The 22222-nt window shown below is 38.4% G+C and overlaps 1 protein-coding gene across 1 annotated transcript in view; it reads right to left on the bottom strand.

The window, feature by feature from the left end:
* brip1 (BRCA1 interacting helicase 1) overlaps positions 1-22222 on the bottom strand; it is a 257110-nt gene that overhangs the window by 16704 nt on the left and 218184 nt on the right. The window contains exons 17-18 of the mRNA XM_059973652.1: positions 8843-8955; positions 5716-5798 (exon numbers count right to left, since the gene is read on the bottom strand). Of these exons, the coding sequence (XP_059829635.1) occupies positions 5716-5798; positions 8843-8955 (196 nt within the window). The remainder of the gene's footprint in view (positions 1-5715; positions 5799-8842; positions 8956-22222) is intronic.

The following is a 22222-nucleotide window of genomic DNA, read 5'->3' as shown; positions in this document are numbered from 1 at the left end:
CTTCCTCACATTCATCAGACCTAATTTCTGAAATGTTTAATGCAGTTTCTATACAAAAAAAAGATTTGTTTACTGCCTTGGCTATTTCTTTAATTCTCATTATAATTTCTTCTCTTTTCCCTCCAAGGGATCCATATCTATTTTTGTTATACTCTTCAGTTTTATATAATTACGTGATTTATGTTATTAGTAATACATTACTTGCTAGTTTTCCTACATGTTCCATATTTCTCTTTAACCACTAGATACTAGTTATCCGTTGCTGGTTTCTAAAACTCTACACATCATTAGGTTTACCATATTGCATGGTATAATTATAAACCATTTAATCTAATATCATCACTATTAAACTTTTCATTAGCTACAGAGACCACTCTTCCCATTTAAGTTTTATTTCTCAGTGGAGCATACATAATTTCATAATTGAGAAGTATATTGTATTTCTTGAAACATTTGCTGTTGTTTTTCTATTATGAAACCTTTTAATATAATTTTCCAATTTACCCAATCCAATTAAACTCATATATATATGTATATGACATTGTTATTATTCAAAATCTAATTTCCAAAAGAACCATGCTCCTTCTAAATGGAATATAAAGTTCTATCATATTGTCATCATTCTCCCTACTGAATGTCTTAGCATGAAATTATTAATTAAACCTATCTCATTGCACAAGACAAAGTCTAAAATAGTTTCTTGAAAATAAAAAAAACTGTGGATGCTGGAATTCTAATAAATAAACAGAAAAAGCTAGAACTACTCAGAAGGGCAGGCAGCATCTGTGGAAAAAAAAGCTTTGATGGCTCTTAATTCCCTGGTGCACGCTTCCAACTTCATCAACTGCAATTGCTTGAGATGCAACATCTGTTCTTTAAAACGTTAAAGATTAGCTTTATTTGTCATACAGTATGTACATCAGTGAAATGCGTTGTTGGTGTCAAATCAAATTAACGAAGATAGTGCCAGGCAGCCTACAAGTGCTGTCATGCTTCTGGTGCCAATACAGCATGCACACAACTCACTAACCCTAAACAGTATGTTTTTGAAAATTGGGAGGAAACTGCAGCACCCGGAGGAATCCCACGTGATAGTGGGAAGAATGTACAAACTCCTTACAAGCAGCGGCAAGAATTGAATCCTGATCAGTGATTGCACTAGTATTACACTAACCACTGTGTTACGGCGCCGCCCCACTTTTCGCTTCTTTTACCTTGCTCCTTTCCACCAAACAGGAACCCAAACTCAATATTTGCTGAAGAGATTATTCACCTGCATTTCTTCCATTCTAATGTACTGTAATCTATGTTCACAATATGGTGTCTTTTGCACTGGAAAATGTACCACTTTGAAGAACACTTCTGTCTGCAGTTTCCAGTTGCCTATCACACTAATTCTCCATTCTTCTCCCACTCTGGCCTGTCTGTTTCACTGAAGTGCAACAGATGAATAACAAACACGATGAAATCTGCAGATATTGGAAATTCAAGCAACACACACAAAATTTGGGGTGGTAAATTGGATTAGTAAGTATGCAGATGATACTAAGGTAGGTGGCATTGTGGATAATGAAGTAGGTTTTCAAAGCTTGCAGAGAGATTTAGGCCAGTTAGAAGAGTGGGCTGAATGATGGCAGATGGAGTTTAATGCCGATAAATGTGAGGTGCTATATTTTGGTAGGAATAATCCAAATAGGACATACATCGTAAATGGTAGGGCATTGAAGAATGCAGTAGAATAGTGTGATCCAGGAATAATGGTGCATAGTTCCCTGAAGGTGGAATCTCATGTGGATAGGGTGGTGAAGAAAGCTTTTGGTATGCTGGCCTTTATAAATCAGAGCATTGAGTATAGGAGTTGGGATGTGATGTTAAAATTATACAAGGCATTGGTAAGGCCGAATTTGGAGTATTGTGTACAGTTCTGGTCACCAAATTATAGGAAAGATATCAACAAAATAGAGAGAGTACAGAGAAGATTTACTAGAATGTTACCTGGGTTTCAGCACCTAAATTACAGGGAAAGGTTGAACAAGTTAGGTCTTTATTCTTTGGAGCGTAGAAGGTTGAGGGGGGACTTGATAGAGGTATTTAAAATAATGAGGGGGATAGATCAAGTTGACGTGGATAGGCTTTTTCCATTGAGAGTAGGGGAGATTCAAACAAGAGGACATAATTTGAGAGTTAGGGGGCAAAAGTTTAAGGGTAGCACAAGGGGGAATTTCTTTACTCAGAGAGTGGTAGCTGTGTGGAATGAGCTTCTAGTAGAATTGGTAGAGGCAGGTTCGGTATTGTCATTTAAAGTAAAGTTGGATAGGTATATGGACAGGAAAGGAATGGAGGGTTATGGGCTGAGTGCGGGCCACTGGGACTAGGTGAATGTAAGCGTCAGCACGGATTAGAAGGGCCGAGATGGCCTGTTTCTGTGCTGTAATTGCTATATGGCTATAAAATCCTGACAAGGGTCTCAGCCCAAAACGTCGACAGTGCTTCTCCCTATAGATGCTGCCTGGCCTGCTGTGTTCAACCAGCATTTTGTAGATGAATAGCACCTTGGTTTACCTCCACAGATACCGTCTGATCTGCTGGAAACCTCCAGCATTCACTCTTTGGCATCAGGTTGCAGTGGCAGCCATGACTTGCATTTCACTGCTTTAATATGTACCTTTGTGCACTAACAATCTTCGTAAGTCTATTAATTAGTCAGGTTCATCAGCTATGGAATCATTTGGGTAATCAAGACCTCATCCTTTCGGAGATATCTCTCTTGATTTTTCACCCCATACTACACCATTTCTGCAATTTAACACTAATACCTTTCAACGTTTCTGGTTCTGGTGAAGGGGCTTGAATCTGAAATGTTGGCTCTGTTTCTCTTTCCACAGTTGCGGCCTAATCTATCATTTTCTGTTTTTATCTAAAACACAGCAGTGACTAATTTTTCCATTCCTAATCCTGGATACTAATGGAAGTTATTTAACTAAAAGTAGGATGTGTTTGTGTACTACTGGAATGCATTCTGGGAGTTCAATCCTCAGTGGAGGAATGAAAATCTCTCTTAAAACAATTAAACAGGGGCAGAAACACTGCAGGTCTTAATATATGAACTTGCAAATTAAAACTGGCCATTTTTCAGGAATAATAAGCAATTGACTCAGGCAGCCCTTAAAAACTGACTGGATAAGAGATTGAAAGCAAAACATTTTTTAAAAATATCAGCAGTGCCCTTTTGAAGATGAATCCAAGACATATCTTGGAACAGAGAAGAAGCTTATTTTTATGTTTTCTCCCAAAGAGGGGTGGAGAGCAAGTAGGAGACCACCTCTTACTGACTCCAAATTGCAAGTTCGGAAATGTATATAATACAAGGGATCTAAAAAAAAGAGGAGAGGATAAAATTCAGGTAGAAAAGTGAAGTGGTTAAAACCATTTTGAAAACTGGTCAGCCACTTAACTGCGTCTTTGCATTTGGAGCAATTCCCATTATCTGCATTTTAAATCCACGGAATTCTCAAAATATTTCACTCAAGTGTACCCTCTAAAAATTTACAGGTGCTCATGTGCTCTATAAAATTTTACAAGTCAGCCACTCATGGGTACACTAGGAATAAATATTTTTTCTTAACCCTTTAAAACACAACATCATTGGATTTGTTGTGCTACTCATAAGACGCTCCTATTTATCTGGCAGAGAAAAAGGTTAATGTGGCACAAGTCTTAGTGTAACACACTTTACATAATGTTTTTTTCAGCCAAATTCTGCTGCATTGGCAAGAAACATAAGCATTACTTAAGAATCCGATGCAAATAAAATTTTTATGGTCTAGTCATATCTCAAGCAGCTGTTTCACATTATTTTCAAAACTAAAATGTCAAAACAGAGCTATAGCACCATCCAGTGACAAGTAAGCGATAGTCTGACATTCTCAATTTTGATGCAGTGTTTTAGAGCAAATTTGATACATCAGTTTTAAGGATTAACAATGCTCCAGGTTTTTATATGAATGTCAATTTATTTATTTTTTTAGATTCTTTCAATGCATGACTCTTCAGATTATGTCACATAACTCTCTGACCTCATATCATCTTTCCATAATACTAATTTTTACAGCACGAAAATAGGCCCTTCAGCCGAACTTATCCATGCCAATCATGATGTCTTTCTACAGTAGTCCCATTTTCCCACATTAGGCCCATTTTGTGTCTAAATGCCCATCCAAGTGTCTTTCAATCACAGTAATTGTGTCTATCTCTACTACTTCCACTGGCAGTTTGTTCATTACAATCACTTACTCTGACTTAAAAAATGCTCCCCTTATCTCTTTTAAATTTCTTCTCTCTCACTCTAAATCTTTGTCTCCTAATTTTAGACTCCCACATCCTATGAAAAGTACTATCCACACCACTCTTAATTTTATAAACCTTCTTAAGTTCACTCCCCAGTCTCCCACATTCCTGTGAAAATAATGGCAGCCTATCCAATCCTTCCTTCTAAGTAAAGCTTCCATTCCAGCCAATGGCTTGGAAAATATTTTCTGCATTATGCCTATTGATACCACATTCTTTCCATAGTGTAGCAACTGGAACTGCATACAATACTCCAATTGCTATGTAACCAAAGTTTTATTGAGCTGCAACATGACATCCTAACTCTCATAATCAATGCCTAGGGTTATGAAAGCAGGCATGCTGAATATCTTCTTCAAAGTCACATCCATCTTTGTTGCCATTTTGAGTGAGTTATATTGTTTCCTCTGTGCATCAATACTCCTAAAGTCCCTGCTATTTATATGTACGGTCAGTATTTGACTTTGTGGGCATGCTACATCAGTAGTGGAATGCATGCCATTATTTGCAGGCTGACCCCAGCACACCTTTAGGTTGTGTTGGTTCTTAATGCAAACAACACATTTCACTGTATGATTCAATGTACATGTGATAGATAAATAAATCTGAATAAGTAAATGCATTCCCGCACATGTCTGGATTAAATTCCAACTGTCATTGCTCCATCCAGCTTTCCAACTGATCTGTGCCCAGCTGCATGCTTTCACAACCTTTTGCGCTACCTGCTACATCACCAAATTTTGTATCATCAGCAAACTTACAAATCAGTCCACCCACAATTCCATCAAAGTCATTTATATATCTGACAAACAACAACGGCCCCAGCATTAATGCCTGTCACAGACCTCCATTTAAGAAAACCCCTTGACCACTGCCCTCTGTCTCTTATCACTGAGCCAATTTTGAATCCAATTGTCAACAGATCTTGGATCCCATGTCCCCTAACATTGTTCCCCAACCCACCATGTGGGAATTTGCCAAAAGCTTTGCTGAAGTCCATGCAAACCATGTTTATTGCCCAGACTTCATCAATTTTCTTGACTGTCTCCTCAAAAAACAATCATATTTAAGAGACATATTTTTCTGCACAAAACCATGCTGACTCCTAATTAGTCCCTGCCTTTCCAAGTTAAAATAAATTTTGTCCCTTAGAATTGCTTCCAATAATTTCCCTGCTATTGATGTAATGCCCACTTGGTTTATTCCTATTGCCATTACTGAATAAGGGAACAATATTAGTCAACCTTCAGTCTTCTTGCTAATCTTTAATGTCACAAATCCACACCACTTTAGACCGAATACTGTATAAACTACACTATTATGAATATATTAACATGAATTAATTAAGACATCTTAATGGACTCTTACCTGCTATATATTTTTTGTTAGTACTTCTAAATCGGTCATCAACCAGGATCAGTGCTCCCCAGTCAGTCTTATGTCGAATACATCTGTATGAGTAAATAAAATTACATTCTGCAATTTTCATAATCCAGCTATGAACCATACTAAAGAACATACTCAGTTTTAAAAATAAACAAAAATTTTGTGAATATTTGTGATGGTAAATACCCCAAAGAACACTTTAACCTTAGTGAAGTTACACCATATACATTTAGACCACCTGGCCCATCGAGTCTGCTCCACCATTCAATCATGGCTGATCCTTTTTTTTAAATCTCCTCCTCAACTCCAGCTTCCAGTCTTGTCCCTGTAACCTTTGATACCATGTCCAATCAAGAACCTATCAATCTCTGCCTTAAATATACCCAACGATCTGGCCTCCACAGCTGCATGTGACAACATATTCCACAAATTCACTATCCTTTACCTAAAATTTATACTCCTTTATGTGGAGAAGACAAGGCATGGACAACAAAAGTAACAGCATATTAGAGATCTGATTAAGAGGCGATATCCATGAAATTGAGGAACCACTGACTAAGGTAATCGAACTGTAGAAAGGACATTCCATGTGGTTCATTGAATATTTCTAACAGGAGATAAGATATACTGTCTTTCTAGAAAATGGTAATTAATTACATAAGGAAACTGTAAGTTGGTAAACAATATACATAATTACAGTTAATCTAACCCATCACAAATGGCTGAAAAGGCATTTTTGACAGATGGCTCCTGAACTTTCTTACTGTGACATTGTTTGAAACTTGCCCTTGGAAGATGAACAAGACTTTTGCTAACTAACTGCGTTATGAGATCATTAACTGATGAATAATAAACGAACCCTATATTACATGGTAGGTTCAACAGAAATCCAGGTGACTGCAGATGCTGGAATCTGGGGCAAAAATAAGCTACTGGAGGAACTCAGTGTGTTAGGGAACATTTGTAGATGGATATGATCAACCAACATTTTGGGCTGAGATCTTTCATCTGGAGCGGAGGGTCTCAACCCAAAAATTGACTGTCCATTTCCTTCCATAGGTGCTATCTAATCTGCTGAGTACTTCCAACAGGATTCATGGAAGAAGCTTCAATGAAGCTCTGCACAGGAAAACACACTTTCTGTGAGACCAGTCACTCCCTATTGAAGGGCTCCTATTTGCCCAATAAGAACAAAGCATTTATTGCTGTTACAACTTTGCTGAAATGCATTAAGACATATATAGAGGATAAAAAAGCAGAATAGATATTTCTACAAGACATGATTAGTAATGCTTGAAATGTAACAAATTTAACTAAAATAAAAGCTGAATACTTTTTGTGGCTAAGGCACTTAAGAAAATATTCTCAAAGGCCCTTACAAGGCCAATTTACTAAAACTTTCAATTTAATAATAATAATTTATTAATATTTTGTCCTTTTTATTCATTATTAGTGCCAAAATTTTAATAAGTATTTCATTGGATGACTTCATAACGCACAAGCTCATAAAACGTGGAAAACAAGCTGATTTGAAAGCCTGCTAACAGCGTTATTTCATGGATACTCTCAATAATCAAAATAAACAGCACTGCAAAGCACCATTAAAAAAAATCACCTTTGGAGCTTACAATCAAAAGTGATTTATTGAAAAGTATTTGATCAGATGAACACTGTAGTTGAAGGGATTTGACACTGGAAGATTTAAGTATCCAGCATAGTGATTCTAGTTTTTGTGAATCAATTTGTATATTACACAAGCATCTGAGTAATTCAGCAACTCCAAAAATTTAGCTTTTTGGTGTGTTAGTTCAAAAGATCTCTATTCAAATGTTAGACATATTGAGTTTCACACCCTGAACAATCAAAAGCCACTCCCACTAGTAACCATGGCATGCAATCCTATTTCCGGTAAGATGGCAGTGCGCTCAGACACAGCAGGTTTTACAGAATCACCCAAAGGCATTATTCTCTTTTTCCAACATATTTTTTATGATCACAAGACCATGATAAACATTAAGGGCTTAAAGTACTTCAGATCTACCCTATCAGGCAGTTGCTTGTGGACTTCACGCAGGGCATGATGATACCTGCAACAGAGAGGCAGCGGTACATGAAGAAGGTGTGCAGTCTAACAGCGAGTGATTGTCTCAGTCACTTTTCTTGTAAATACATGACCCTGTTGGACGTTGGAATGTTGCAAGACCAGTTTATTGGGCTTTTGGTGAACAGTGGACACAGAAGGCAGGGGAACTGTGTGGTCATGGTTGCAGCGAGAACTAGATCTCAAGCCATGGTATTGCATGTTTGCAGACACTCAGGGGAGGTGTTGAAGTCAGTGATGTGTAGTATCCATGTTGGAGATGGTGCTGTCCCCAGTCTGCTTGAGGCAGAAGACAAACTGTATTGTGTTTGACTGCAGACGACTGCATCATTCGTGGATTCAGGGACTTGGACTATATATATTTTGTGTAAATGCATTTTACTGCTATCTTATATGTGCTACATGCGCCTTGTGCTGTGCATGACACTTGGTACTGTGTTTAGCCCCTTGGCCCCAAAGTAACGCCGTTGCATTTGGCTGTATTCATGGGTGTTCACATACAGCTGACTGACAATTAAACTTGAATTTAAAATTTGAAAGGACCAAGTGCATGTAAATTTGTCCATATCATACTTCCTCAATACTTACTGCATCCCCTTACATCTGCAATAGAATGTCCTATCACAAAGCATTTCTGCAAGAATTATGCAGACCTCAATTAAGACCTACATCTTCATTCTCAAGGTTCTACAAAGTTCAGAATCGGGTTTATTATCCCTAACATATGCTGTTAAATGTGTTGTTTTGTGGTAGCAGTTCAGTGAAAGACATAAAACTACTATAAGTTACAAAATAAATGAATACCAGAAAAGGTGAATAATGAATAAGTATTCATGGACCATTCAAAATCTGATGGCAGAGGGGAAGAAGCTGCAGGTAAAACATTGAGTGTGGGTTTTCAGGCTCCCATACCTCCTCCTTGATTTCAAAGTAACCTCTCCTCCCCAAAAATCATTTGCTCTTCACCCAAAATACTAACGAAGTGGAGATTTAAACATGAGCTCTTACCTTCCAAGGGCTTGATTCAATGCTCGAAATGCCTGAATCTCATACCACTGACTACCAGGAAGCAGACCACGTGTTCTTGAATGCTGGTCATTATATTTCCGTTTTAATTCAACCTGAAGGGGAACAATATACCCAGTTCATTATGTGTTAAAAGTGTTAAATTGTGTAATAGAGTAATAATTCACATTGAAGAACACAACAAATACACAACACAAGAACACAACCAAAGACACTCAGCAGGCTAAGCACCACATGTTGAGATGACAAATCAGTCAACATTCCACCAAGTATTAAATTAAAATATGTCTGACCAATGTTTTCGATGTAATCAAGAAATTCGTACTTTTTTACATTCTACTTGGTCTTGTTTTAAAATTCAACCATTTTGGATAAATCTAAGACTTTTATTGGAACAAATTACTGAAGTACAACTCCCACATAGTCCAGTATTATTTTTATTAGGAGACATTGAAGGGACAATACCGAAACTTAAATTGAATAAGTATCAGAAAAAATTTATAAAAATTGCATTGGATTTATATTTAACTATGGATCGTTGGAATAATGAAATACATAGTTGTATTCCACTTGAAAAAATTACATACAATCTAAGAAATGAATATGATATATTTTTGAAAATTTGGCTCCCATACCTACAAAAGATAGGATTAAATACATAGGTCCTTTGAAGATAAAATTATAAAGTAATTGGGGAAAGTAAAAATAAATATTAAAATTATTTTGAACTCCATGGAGCATGTGCGGATCCTCCGATATCCAGGCAATCTTTCTCTTTTTTTTTCTTTCTTTAGATAAGGGTTAAGGGGAGGGGGGAGGGTTAATATTATTTTTCTCACTATTTATCATCACATTTATTCTTTGTAATTTTCTAAAATTTAATAAATAAATAAATACGTAATTTAAAAAAAACATTCCACCAAGTATTTATGTAATTTAGATTCTCTTGGTGTCTGTGCTTATCCAGATACAATCTCCAATCTTCCCCCTTTCTCTGCAACTTAAAATGTGCTTGCTCTTTCATGTTTCCAGTTGGACAAGAGGCCATTAGCCTGAAAGGTTAACTACTTCTCTTCATACAAATGCTACCTGACTTGCTGAGAATTGCTAGCATTTCCTGTAATTATTGCCACTATAGAACCCTTCCAGAAAACCAATTGAGAATTGTGTTTCTTGGACTCATGCTGCCCAATGTGCTGGGTGCCTCAGAGCATTTCAATTTAACTTGCATATTTCCTATGGCATTTTTGCTAATCAAAATGTTTGCAAGAAATATTTTTACAAATCAAATATCTCAATGATAATTTACACCTACACAGCACCTTTGAATATATAAGAGGCCCAAAGCAGTGAGAATTGGGCACTGAGCCAAAGCAACAGAAACCTTACAGATAAAGGTTTAGAAAAAAATCTGAAGAGACTAGAGAATGAGGCAAATGTGACTGGGTATAAACAAAATAATGCGAGAAAAATGTTGCAAACAATCCAGTTCAGTTTTTGACAACTGCCAAGGAGGGAGCTCGAAATGCAGAATGACCTTGGTCTTCCTATTGTAACAAATTTCTGTTCATCCAGAATTAATGTGTTAGAAGCAATTGACAATTTACATACATTCAAGAAATACAGTAGTAAGCTCAAGGACACAGGAGGAGAAACCATTGCTTGCAATTCTCCAGTTAAAGGTGTTAGATACAGGTGGTCCCAGAATTATGCAAGATTCCTTTATTGAGAATTTTCCATAAACTGATTTCGCCATAAGTTAGAATCATTCACATCCTGTAGTTACCTATATTGTACCACTCTGCATATACTTGCACTTCATTTAATATTCACCTTAACACTACCAACAATTAATTTAATGGAATATATACAGCAATAATGTATACCATAAAATATTTTATTATTATCAACTTGAAAACTGCTCTGAAGTGTAAAGTCTAATTTCTGTAAGTTAGAACATGTGTAACTCACAGAGCTCCTGTAGTTGGCAAATTCAAAAAGTAATGATCAGGGAACAGTAGTAAACTTTGCAATAGTTACCATGGTAGTATTACAAGTAATTAAATCACACACATATTAGGTGTAAATGACATTCATGTATTAGAGTATATGAATGCATATACTGTAATAAAAACATTCGATGTAATAAAATGAAAAGAATTGCAAAGTTTTTAGCTTGACTTTCTAAATAATAAAGTCCTTAAATGTTTATTATTACAGCTGCACGAAGTAATATTATCTACTTTGGCTCTTTGTTCATTTCTGCACATCAAATAATTAAATTTGAACACACATGTTCTTTTGGCATCCTTTAGATCTTCAATAAACTATTAATGTCATTATATAAAGAACAGACATTTTTCATCATAAACCAAAAAAAGTAAACCTGATTGCAAGAGTTTACACATTACATAAACTTCAAATCTAATAACAAAAAAAAAGATATGCCATTCACATTTGTTGAAAAAAAATCAATTGGATTTAGAAGTTCTCTCACTCCTCAGTGTTGACATAAAAAAGAGTTGCAATATTAGGCAGCTGAACCTCAAAGATTACTGTATATCACAGTCAGTGGGTACAATGTTGGCACAGCAATTAAATCATTGGACCATTAATTCAGAGGCCTAGGTTAACTATCCAAAGAACTGATTTCAAATCCTATCAAGGTAGATTAGAATTCAAATAATTTGAAATTTGGGGAAATAAACAATAATTTATTGTATTTTATTTATTTAGAGATAAAGTGCAGAACAGGCCCTAGCAGCCCAACAAGCCGTATTGCCCAGCAACCCACCTATTTTAACCTGAGCCTAATCAGAATCAGAATCAGGTTTAATATCACTGGCATATGTTGTGAAATTTGTTAACTTAGCGACAGCAATATAATGCAGTTCACAATAACATAGAAAAATAAATCAATTACAGTATGTATATTGAACAGTTAAATTAAAAATAGTACAAAACAGAAATAATAAAAGTAACACACACAAAATACTGGAGGAACTCAGTAGGTCAGGCAGTATCTATGGAAAATTGTAAACGGTTGCCATTTCAGGCCAAGACCCTTCATCAGAACCAGAGAGAAAAAAAGATGAGAAGCCAAGAGTAAGAAGGTGGGGGGGGGGGGGGGGGGGAGGGGTAGAACAAATACAAGGCTGTAGGTGATAGGAGAAACTGAAAGGGGGAGGGATAAAGTAAAGAGTTGGGAAGTTGATTGGTGAAAGAGAAAAGGGGCTGGAGAAAGGGGAATCTGATAGGAGAGGACAAAAGGCCATGGAAGAAAGGGAAAGGGAGGAGCACCAGAGGGAGGTGATAGCCAGATAAAGATATAAGAAGAAAGAGGGAATGGGAGCATTACCAGCAGTTCGAGAAATTGATGTTCATGCCTACCCATACAGAATACAAGGTGTTGTTCCTCCAACCTAAGTGTTGGTGCATTTAGAGGAAGCCATAGACTGAAATGTCAGAATGGGAATGTGAAGTGGAATTAAAACAGCTGGCCACTGAGAGATCCATCTCTTTCTGACGGATGAAGCCTAGGTGCTTGGTGAATCAGTCCCCCAATCTATATCAGGTCTCGCTGATATACAGGAGGCCACACCAGGAGCACCGGATACAGCAAATGACCCAAAAACACTCACAGGTAAAGTGTCATTTCATCTTGAAAGACTGTTTGGGGCCCTGAATGGTAGAGTGCTTCCAGTATGGTTTCCTGTATATCTGTACCCAAGGTGGAGATGACCAATTTTACAACTTTCTTTAGCTTTTTTTGATCCTGTGCAGTAGCCCCCCTTCCCAGACAGTAATGTCCCTTCCTACCGACCTCTGTGACTCCTCACATGCTCTTGATCTTTTCAAGGATTTCAAGTTCCCTGGCACCCATCATCTCATTTTTACTTTAGATGTCTAGTCCCTATACACCTCCAACCCCCACCAGGAAGGCCTCAAAGCGCTCCATTTTTTTTTCATGGACACTAGATCTAACCACTTTCCCTCGACCACCACTCTCCTCTGCTTAGCAGAACTTGCCCTCACTCTCAATAATTTCTCCTTTGGCTCCTCCTCCTTTCTTCAAACAAAAGGAGTAGCCACGGGCATTCACATGCGTCCCAGCTAAGCCTACCTGTTTGTTGGCTACGTGGAACAGTGTATGCTCCAAGCCTACACTGGAGACTAACTCCCACTCTTCCTACACTACATCGCCGACCGCACTGGTGTGGCTTCATGCTGAACTCATCAACTTTATCCACTTTGCCTCCAACTTCCACCCTGCCCTCAAATTCACCTGGTCCATTTCCAACACCTCCCTTCCCTTTCTTGATCTGGCTCCATCTCCAGAGACAACTGATCCACCGATGTCTATTACAAACCCATGGACTTTCACAGCTACCCAGACTACACCTCATCCCACTCTACTACGTATATAAACACCATCCCCTTTTCTCAATTCCTCTGTCTCTGCTGCATGTGCTCTCAGGATGAAGCTTTTCATTCTAGAATGAAGGACATGTCCTCCTTTTTTAAAGAAAGGGCTTCCCTTCCTCCACCATCAATGCTGCCCTCATCTGCATCTCTTCCATTTCATGCACATTTGCTCTTACCCATTGTCCCGCCATCCTACTAGGGATGGGGTTCTTCTTGTCCTCACCTATCACCCCACCAGCTTCCATATCCAGCACTTAATTTTCCAGAACTTCCGCCATTTCCAACGGGATCTCACCACCAAGTACATCTTTCCTTCACCCCCCCCCCCCCCCAACCTTCTGCTTTCTGCAGGGATCGCTCCTTAAGTGACTCCCTTGTTCATTCATCCCTCCCCACCTCTCCCTCCCAGCACTTATCCTTGCAAGTGGGACGAGTGCTACAGCTGCCCCTACACCTCCTCCCTCACTATCATCCAGGGCCCTAAACAGTCTTTCCAGGTGAGGTGACACTTCACCTGTGAGTCTGTTGGGGTCATATACTGTGGTCAGTGCTCCCCGTGTGGCCATAAGTGAGACCCAATGTATAATGGGAGACTTCTTTGCTGAACATCTCTGGTTTGTCTGCCAGAACAACTGGCATCTCCCAGTGGCCAACCATTTTAATTCCACTTCCCATTCCATTTCTGATATGTCCATCCATAGCCTCCTCCACTGTCATGATGAGGCTCGGTTGTAGGAACAGCACCTTATATTCCGTATGGGTAGCCTCCAACCTTATGGCATGAACATCAATTTCTCAAACTTCCAGTAATGCCTCCCAACCCTCCATTCCCATCGCCTTTTCCCTCTCTCACCTCATCTCCTTGCCCACCCATTGTCTCCCTCTGGTGTGCCTTTTCCCTTTTTCTTTCTTCCATGGCCTTCTGTCTCTTTCAACAATCAACTTCACAGATCTTTACTTCATCCCAGCCCCTCCAGGTTTCAAGAGTTCTCTCCCCCCTCCCCCACCTTTTAAATCTACTCCTCAGTTTTTTCTCTCCAGTCCTGCCAAAACATTGACTGTACTTTCCCCCATAAATGCTGCCTGACCTGCTGAGTTCCTCCAGCACTTTGTGTTGCTCTGATTTCCAACACTTGCAGATTTTCTCTTGTTAGTAATGCAGCCTGTCAGAATGTTCTCCACAGTACATCTGTAGAAGTTTTTGAGTGTTTTAGGTGACAAACTAAATCTCCTCAAACTCCTAACGACATATAGCCACTGTCTTGCCTTCTTTATAGATGCATCAATATGTTGGGACCAGGTTAGATCTTCGGAGTTCTTGACACCCAGGAACTTGAAATTGCTCACTCTCTCCACTTCAGATTCCTCTGGTTTGTGTTCCCTCATGCTACCCTTTCTGAAGTCAACAATCAGTTCTTTGGCCTTACTGATGTTGAGTGCAAAGTTGTTCCTGCGACACCTCTCAACTAGTTGGTATAATCTCACTCCTGTATGCCCTCTCCCCTACATCTGAGATTCTGCCAATAATGGTTGTATCAACAGCGAATTTATAGATGCCATTTGAGCTATGCCTAGCCACACAGGCATGGGCATGGAGACAGTATAGCAGTGCGCTAAGCACACACCCCTGAGGTATGCTAGTGTGTTGATCATCAGCAAGGAGGAAATATTATTACCAGTCCACACAGATTATGGTTTATCAGTTAGGAAGTTAAGGATCCAATTGTAGAGGGAGGTACAGAGGCCCAGGTTCCATAACTTATCCATCAGGGCTGTAGGAATGATGGTGTTACAACGCTGAGCTATAGTCAACAAACAGCATCCTGACATAGGTGCTTGTATTGTCCAGGTGATCGAAGGACATGTGAAGAGCCATTGAAATTGCATCTGCCGTAGTCCCATTGTGGCTTTAGGCAAATTGCAGTGGGTCCAGGTCCTTGCTGAGGCAGGAGTAGATTCTGGACATGACCAACCTCTCAAAGCATTTCATCACTGTAGATGTGAGAGATACTGGACAATAGTCATTAAGGCAGCTCACACTACTCTTCTTGGACACTGGTATAATGGTTGCCATTTTGAAGCAGGTGGGAACTTCCAACCAATGAGAGGTTGAAAATGTCCTTGCACAAGTTCTCAGAGACTTACCAGGTACTCCATCGGGGTCTGCCACCTTGCAAGGGTTCACCCTCCTAGAAGACAGCCTGACATCAGCCTCTGAGACAGAGATCACCGGAAAATTTACAATGATCAAATAACCTACTGACTGGTACAACTTTGTAATGTGGGAGGAAATCAGAGCACTCGGAGGAAACCCACACCTTCATGGGGAGAACATGTAAACTCCTTTTAGATACGTTGGAATTGAATTCCAAGCTCCAATGCTCCAAACTGCAATAGCATTGCACTAACCACTGTGCTACCATGACAATAATAATGAAAACTAGTAGGAGCGACTGGGCTTGTATACACTGGAATTTAGAAGGATAAGAGGGGATCTGATTGAAACATATACGATTATTAAGGGATTGGACACGCTAGAGGCAAGAAACATGTTCCCGACGTTGGGGGAATCCAGAACCAGAGGCTATAGTTTAAGAATAAGGGGTAGGCCATTTAGAATGGAGTTGAGGAAAAACTTTTTCACCCAGAGAGTTGTGGATCTGTGGAATGCTCTGCCTCAGAAGGCAGTGGAGGCCAATTCTCTGGATGCTTTCAAGAAAGAGTTAGATAGAGCTCTTAAAGATAGCGGAGTCAAGGGATATGGGGAGAAGGCAGGAACGGGGTACTGATTGTGGATGATCAGCCATGATCACATTGAATGATGGTGCTGGCTCAAACGGCCAAATGGCCTACTCCTGCACCTATTATCTATTGTCTATTGTAGTTGTAAAAACTCACTTAATTCATTAAAGGACTTGAGATAAGGAAATCATTATCTTTTCTGATCTAAATGTGGATCCAGTTCGAATGTTTGAGTATTCCCTGAAAAGCCCCAACAAACCTCAAGGGCAGTCTCTCAAGGGATAAGTAGGAGCAGGCAATAAACACTAGCCTTGCCAGTGATGCCTAAACCCAAAGGAATGAAAGAATAAAAATATAGATATACTGCACTGATCTTTTAAAATACTATTTCCTTCCCTTGTCAGCTATTCTACATGCAATGGATTTCTTAACATTTAACTAAGGAATTATATAGTGAAATTTTCTCATGCTTGTAATTATATAATCTTAATGCTTGAAAGGATTAAAGGGACAATAAACTACAGGGATTGTTTCTCGTCTTGCGCTGCCTCATTACTGTTGAAGTGTTTCAAACAATTACTATTTCTTTGCATATACCACAATGACCACAGTTTTTATTTTAATAAATAAAATGGCAAGTACCGCATAAAACACCAGGTTAGTTGGTAAAAGAGAAATGTAAGCAGGAATATAAAAAATCATCAGCAATATTTACTCAGTACTATTGGTGAGGAAAATAAAGGATCAAGGCAAGACAATTTAATACTGAAATAAGCCAGCAGAGTACTCTGATGATAAAAACAAAATCAGAGTTCCTAGATACATCAAATTAATCAAATAAGAACATCACTGCATTGAAAAATAACAACTTTTTTTTACAAATAGCTATCTCAATATTTTAAGCAACCAGTTTGTGTGGAACTACAATGACCACCATTGAACCATTAAGTCCTAATAAAATCTCATCCATCACTTCATTTAAATATGTTTTACGCATTAACATTTAAGCTTATGTTTCAATAGATACTCCAACAATGAACAAAATTATTGTGCCTGCTTACTAACATGTTATTATAAATTTTGGCAAAGATTATTTAAAAGTTGCAACCATTTACCAGCTTGGTTCATTGGCATGACTTTTCCCCAATTTTATGATTCTTCAACTTATTCTCCCTCTCACATACACATCAATTCCCCCAAAATTCTCATATACTAGAGGTAATTTACTGCGGCCAAAGGACCTACTAACATAGGGGTTCCCAACCTGGGATGCCCTCACCCCTAGGGGGTGCAAGATGGAATTTCAGGGGGTGCGACAAAGAATGGCTTGTGTCCTTGAGTGACAAGTCACAAGTCATCACTCAGCCAGCTGCCAGTGTGCCTTGAGAAGTGGTAGTAACGTTTGTCCCAAGCACACTCCAGTCTCCCGCTGCCTGAGTCAAGAGAAATGTAAACTCACTCTAGTCTCCCGCTGCCCGAGCCAGCATTGAGGAGTCTCATCAGTGTTACCTGGGAATTACACCTCAGAGTTGAGGAGTCCTATCAATGTTAGCTAGAAAGTTACATCTCAGAGTTAAAAATCATCTCATAACGCCAAAACCTTTGTACATCCCGAATCAACCATTGTAATGACTTCGCATTAAAACCAAACCCGCAGACAGTAGGTAAATTATTCAATTATAAAATTTTAAAAAGCTGCATTTTGATAAAAAAAAAGCAGCTGAAGTCATTCATTCGTATTTGTCTCAATGCATTAAAGAAGTTTTTGAATTTCAAAGGTTTTTCTTCTCTTAAAAGGTTTTTTTTTCTTGAATTCTTGAAAATTTTGAAATGTGTTAGTTGAGGAGGTATCATGGTTAGCACTGAGTACTTTGAATTGTGTGATGGGAGTTCATATCTCTGGTAATAATCAGAAATAGGTGTGTAAATTCATTAGACAGTAACCTAATAAGTCACGTCGCGTCCCTGTAGCATTTCCACCTGACGATCTATCTTGGCGTAACCGCAGATAATATCGTAATATAATATTCGAAATCGTATTTCTCGCGATACTTTGCTATAGGCGTGGCTGGTTGAGTAAAGCGGTCATCCCTGACTTAGTCATAGTTTTTCTCATATTAGCTCATATTTTTCTCTTTACCCTTCATCATGTCAAAAAGAAGGAAATGGAATGATGACTATGTGTGCTTTGGTTTCATTTGTACAACAGGAAATGATGGCTTGCAAAAACCCCAGTGCATTCTTTGTAGCGTTATGTTTTCCAACTCAAATCGGAACCCATCCAAGCTTCAAGAGCACTTCAAGAATGAGCATAGTGGAGCTGATGTTGAAGGACATGACGTTGGGTCATTGAAAATCAAAAGAGCTCATTTTGATTCACAAGGAACTCTTCCAAAATTAGGCTTCGTTTCTGTTGAAAAACCACTACTTCTTGTTTCATACCAAGTGGCATATAAAGTGGCCAAATCCAAGAAGCTCCATACAATTGCAGAAGATCTCATCAAGCCATGTATACTGGAAATGGCAACAATTATCCTGGGCAAAGAAGCAAGAAAAAAATTTGAACAGGTGCCCCTATCAAATATTGTCATTCACAACCGAATCAGTGATTTGAATGAAGATATTTTGGACCAAATCATCTCAAATGTCAGAACTAGTCCTCTTAAAATCTCTATTCAGTTGGATGAGTCAACTGATGTCTCCAGTTGTAGTCAACTCATCACATTAGTCAGGTATGTCAATGATGGTACTGTGAAGGAAGATTTCCTGTTTTGTAAAGATCTGAAAACAAACACAACTGCAAAGGATGTGATGCAGCTGGTGAAAGACTTCTTTGCCAAACATGATTTAGATATCAAAGTCACTGGTTCTGTGTGCACTGACGGGGCACCTGCAATGCTTGGAAATAAGTCTGGCTTTTCTGCATTGATGAAAAAGGAGATTCCAGACTTGCAAGTTACCCATTGTTTTCTTCATCGGCATGCTTTGGCATCAAAAACATTGCCTCCAAATTTGAAGAAAATCCCTGATACTTGTGTGAAGATCATCAACTGGATCAGAGGGCGTGCTTTGAGCCATCGCATCTTCAAATCATTTTGTGAGGAGTTGGGAAGTGAGCATTCAGTTTTGCTTTTCCAAACAGAAGTCCGTTGGTTGTCACGAGGACAAGCTTTAACCCGTTTCTTTGAACTGCCGGATGGAGGAGCGTGAATGTGATCTGGTTGGGGCAATGGTATTACAGGAATTCGCCCAAATGCTGACTTACTTAGCTGGCATTTTCACTCGTATGAATGACCTGAGTGTTTCTCTTCAAGGAAAAGGGATAAACATATTGAAGGCTTGTGAAAAGTTGAATGCCTTCAAAGAAAAGTTACATCTTTGGCGTCGAAGGATGGAAAGAGGCAGTCTCTCAAATTTTCCTTCACTAGAAGAGATGGTTAATGATGCTGGATCCATAACTCCTACTGTGTGTGAAGAAATTGTGGCTCATTTGGAAATGCTGTCAGAATAATTTGATGGATATTTTGCGGCTGGAGACCTGAAGATTTCAGAAGAATGGATCATGAATCCATATTCCTACAATTTGGAGAAAATGTCAGATGAAGAGCTGAAGGAAGATCTTATTGATTTGCGGACAAATCGAGCTCTTGAAATGTAATTTGAAAGCAAGACTTTGGAGCAGTTTTGGTGTGCAGCACTGGATATGTTCCCAAGACTTGGTGGAAAAGCACTCCGTGTCCTCATTCCATTTGCATCAACATACCTGTGTGAATCTGGATTCAGTTCTCTTTTATCAATCAAGACAAAATTTAGGAATCACCTGAATCCACAGGCAGACCTGCGGATCGCAGTCAGCAAGAAAGTTCCGCGTTTTGACAAAATCATGAATGAGAAACAGGAGCAAAGAAGTCATTGAATTTTATGTTCACAATTGGGATTGATTTTACTGTTTACAATTTGTTCTGAATAAATTAGAATCTAATTGCTCAATTTATATTTGCATTTTATGCACTGAGTTAAAAACTTACTTTTTTTTAAGTTCAATTTATTCACCCGCAGTATTGTATGTGGTTCTATTTGTGGTTCAAAAATTAGAAATTAGATTTCTTCATCTTCAAATGTGATATTACTTTTGTAGGGGGTGCGAACATGAACCAAACATTTCCTAGGGGTGTGAGGCACAGAAAAGGTTGGGAACCACTGTACTAGCATGTCTTTGTGATGTGGGGTAAAAACCAGAACAACTGGAGGAAACTCACATGGGCATAAACACCAAACATGCAGCAAACAAGATCAAGACTGAACTTGGATCATTAGAGTTTTGAAGCACTACGATTTTCAGCTCAGACACTTCAGGTTCATAGCTGTTGGTTACACCCTGTATACAAATTAAGGCCTAACTTTATTGCAAATGATCTAAATTCAAAAACTTAATTTGCAATGGTTCTTAAGAATGAACTAAGTATTGGAACTAGCATGCACAGGTACATGAAATGAATATATTGGACTTCACTGGACAAACAGTGTGAAATAAAATGGTGCCAAATTATACAGGTACTTTGCAACCACTGACCAAACCATTCAAATATTCCTGCCAACGTAGGTAACTTTAAAGACTCAAAAACTTCTATAGTTGTACCATGGAGAGCATTCTGACAAGCTGGGAGCTACTGAACAGGATCGAATGAAGCTGCAGAAGGTTGTAAATCTAGTCAGCTCCATTTTGGGTACTAGCCTACAAAGTACCCAGGACATCTTTGGGGAGTGGTGTCTCAGAAAGGCAGTGTCCATTATTAAGGACCTCCAGCACCCAGGGCATGCCTTTTTCTCAGTTACCATCAGGTAGAGGGTACAGAAGCCTGAAGGCACACACTCAGCGATTCAGGAACAGCTTCTTCTCCTCTGCCATCCAATTCCAAAATGGACATTGAATCTTTGGACACTAACTCACTTTTTAAAAAAATGCAGTATTTCTGCTTTTGCACATTAAAAAAAAATCTATTCAATATATGTGCTGTAATTGATTTACTTGTTTATTATTATTATTTTTTTTTCTCTGCTAGATTATGTATTGCATTGAACTGCTGCTGCTGTTAACAAATTTCATGTTACATGCCACTGTTAATAAACCTGACTCTGGTGTATACCTATTATTGATAAAATAATACAATATCCTAGCCAAAGTTTACACCTGTTATTATTAACAATCACTTAAAGCCCTTTGGGTTGAAATTTTTTCGAATGCTTTATACCGAAAGGCAAAAGGAAGTGTCTTTTCTTTTAATACAAAATTGAGAACTGGGGCAGAATGGCAAATGAAAATCAAAGCATGTAATATTATCATTTGTTAGCAGGGATTACCACTTTTTTGATGAGATAACTTGATTTCTGTTTGATAAATTGATAACTTTATTTTGTTGCCATTCATTCGACAGTTCACTGAAAGCAGAGGATGCTAAAAAAAATAAATTCACAATTCTATATTAGATATTCCGCTTCAGATATCCATGGTAAAGCAATTTTATAATGATGGATGATAGAAACCGTGCACTTTGGAAGTTGGAAATGCTTATGTTCTCAACAGATTAATAATTATAAAAATTGCAACTGCTGACTGACAAAGGATGATAATTGGTTCATAAAAGAAACCAATTTAAGAAATCATTATTCACTATTCATGGGAGGCCTTTTAAAAATTATAAGTGAATATTCTTTTGACATAAAATGCCGCTGGATAAAAAATAATTGTCCATTATTTACAAATCTGATCATAATGCTCTACAGGTCACATTGACATAGTACCTCAGACGATATCATCTTAGATTAATATTTTAATATTGTCTTTGACATGACCATATGAAAAACTCTGTTGCTACTCATTTGTCACCATAGCAGATTTGACGCCTTGCTTTAAATACATTTTAGAATAAATTTGCAAATGGATAAAATATAGTTATGATCATGCTCTCTTCTCACTACTCCCATCAGCAAGAAGGTACAGGAGCTCACACCACCAGGTCCAGGACCAGTTATTATCCCTCAACCACCTGGCTTTTAAGCCAGTGGGGATAACTTCATTCATCCCATCACTGAAACTTTCCCACTTTCAAGGGCCCTCGTGTTTGATATTTATTGCTTATTTATTTACTTTTTCTTCTGCATGTGAACAGTTTGTTGTCTTTTGCACATTGGTAG

Source organism: Hypanus sabinus, chromosome 6 (assembly GCF_030144855.1).
Source record: "Hypanus sabinus isolate sHypSab1 chromosome 6, sHypSab1.hap1, whole genome shotgun sequence".
Classification (NCBI taxonomy): domain Eukaryota; kingdom Metazoa; phylum Chordata; class Chondrichthyes; order Myliobatiformes; family Dasyatidae; genus Hypanus; species Hypanus sabinus.
This window is presented reverse-complemented; position numbering and strand designations above follow the sequence as displayed.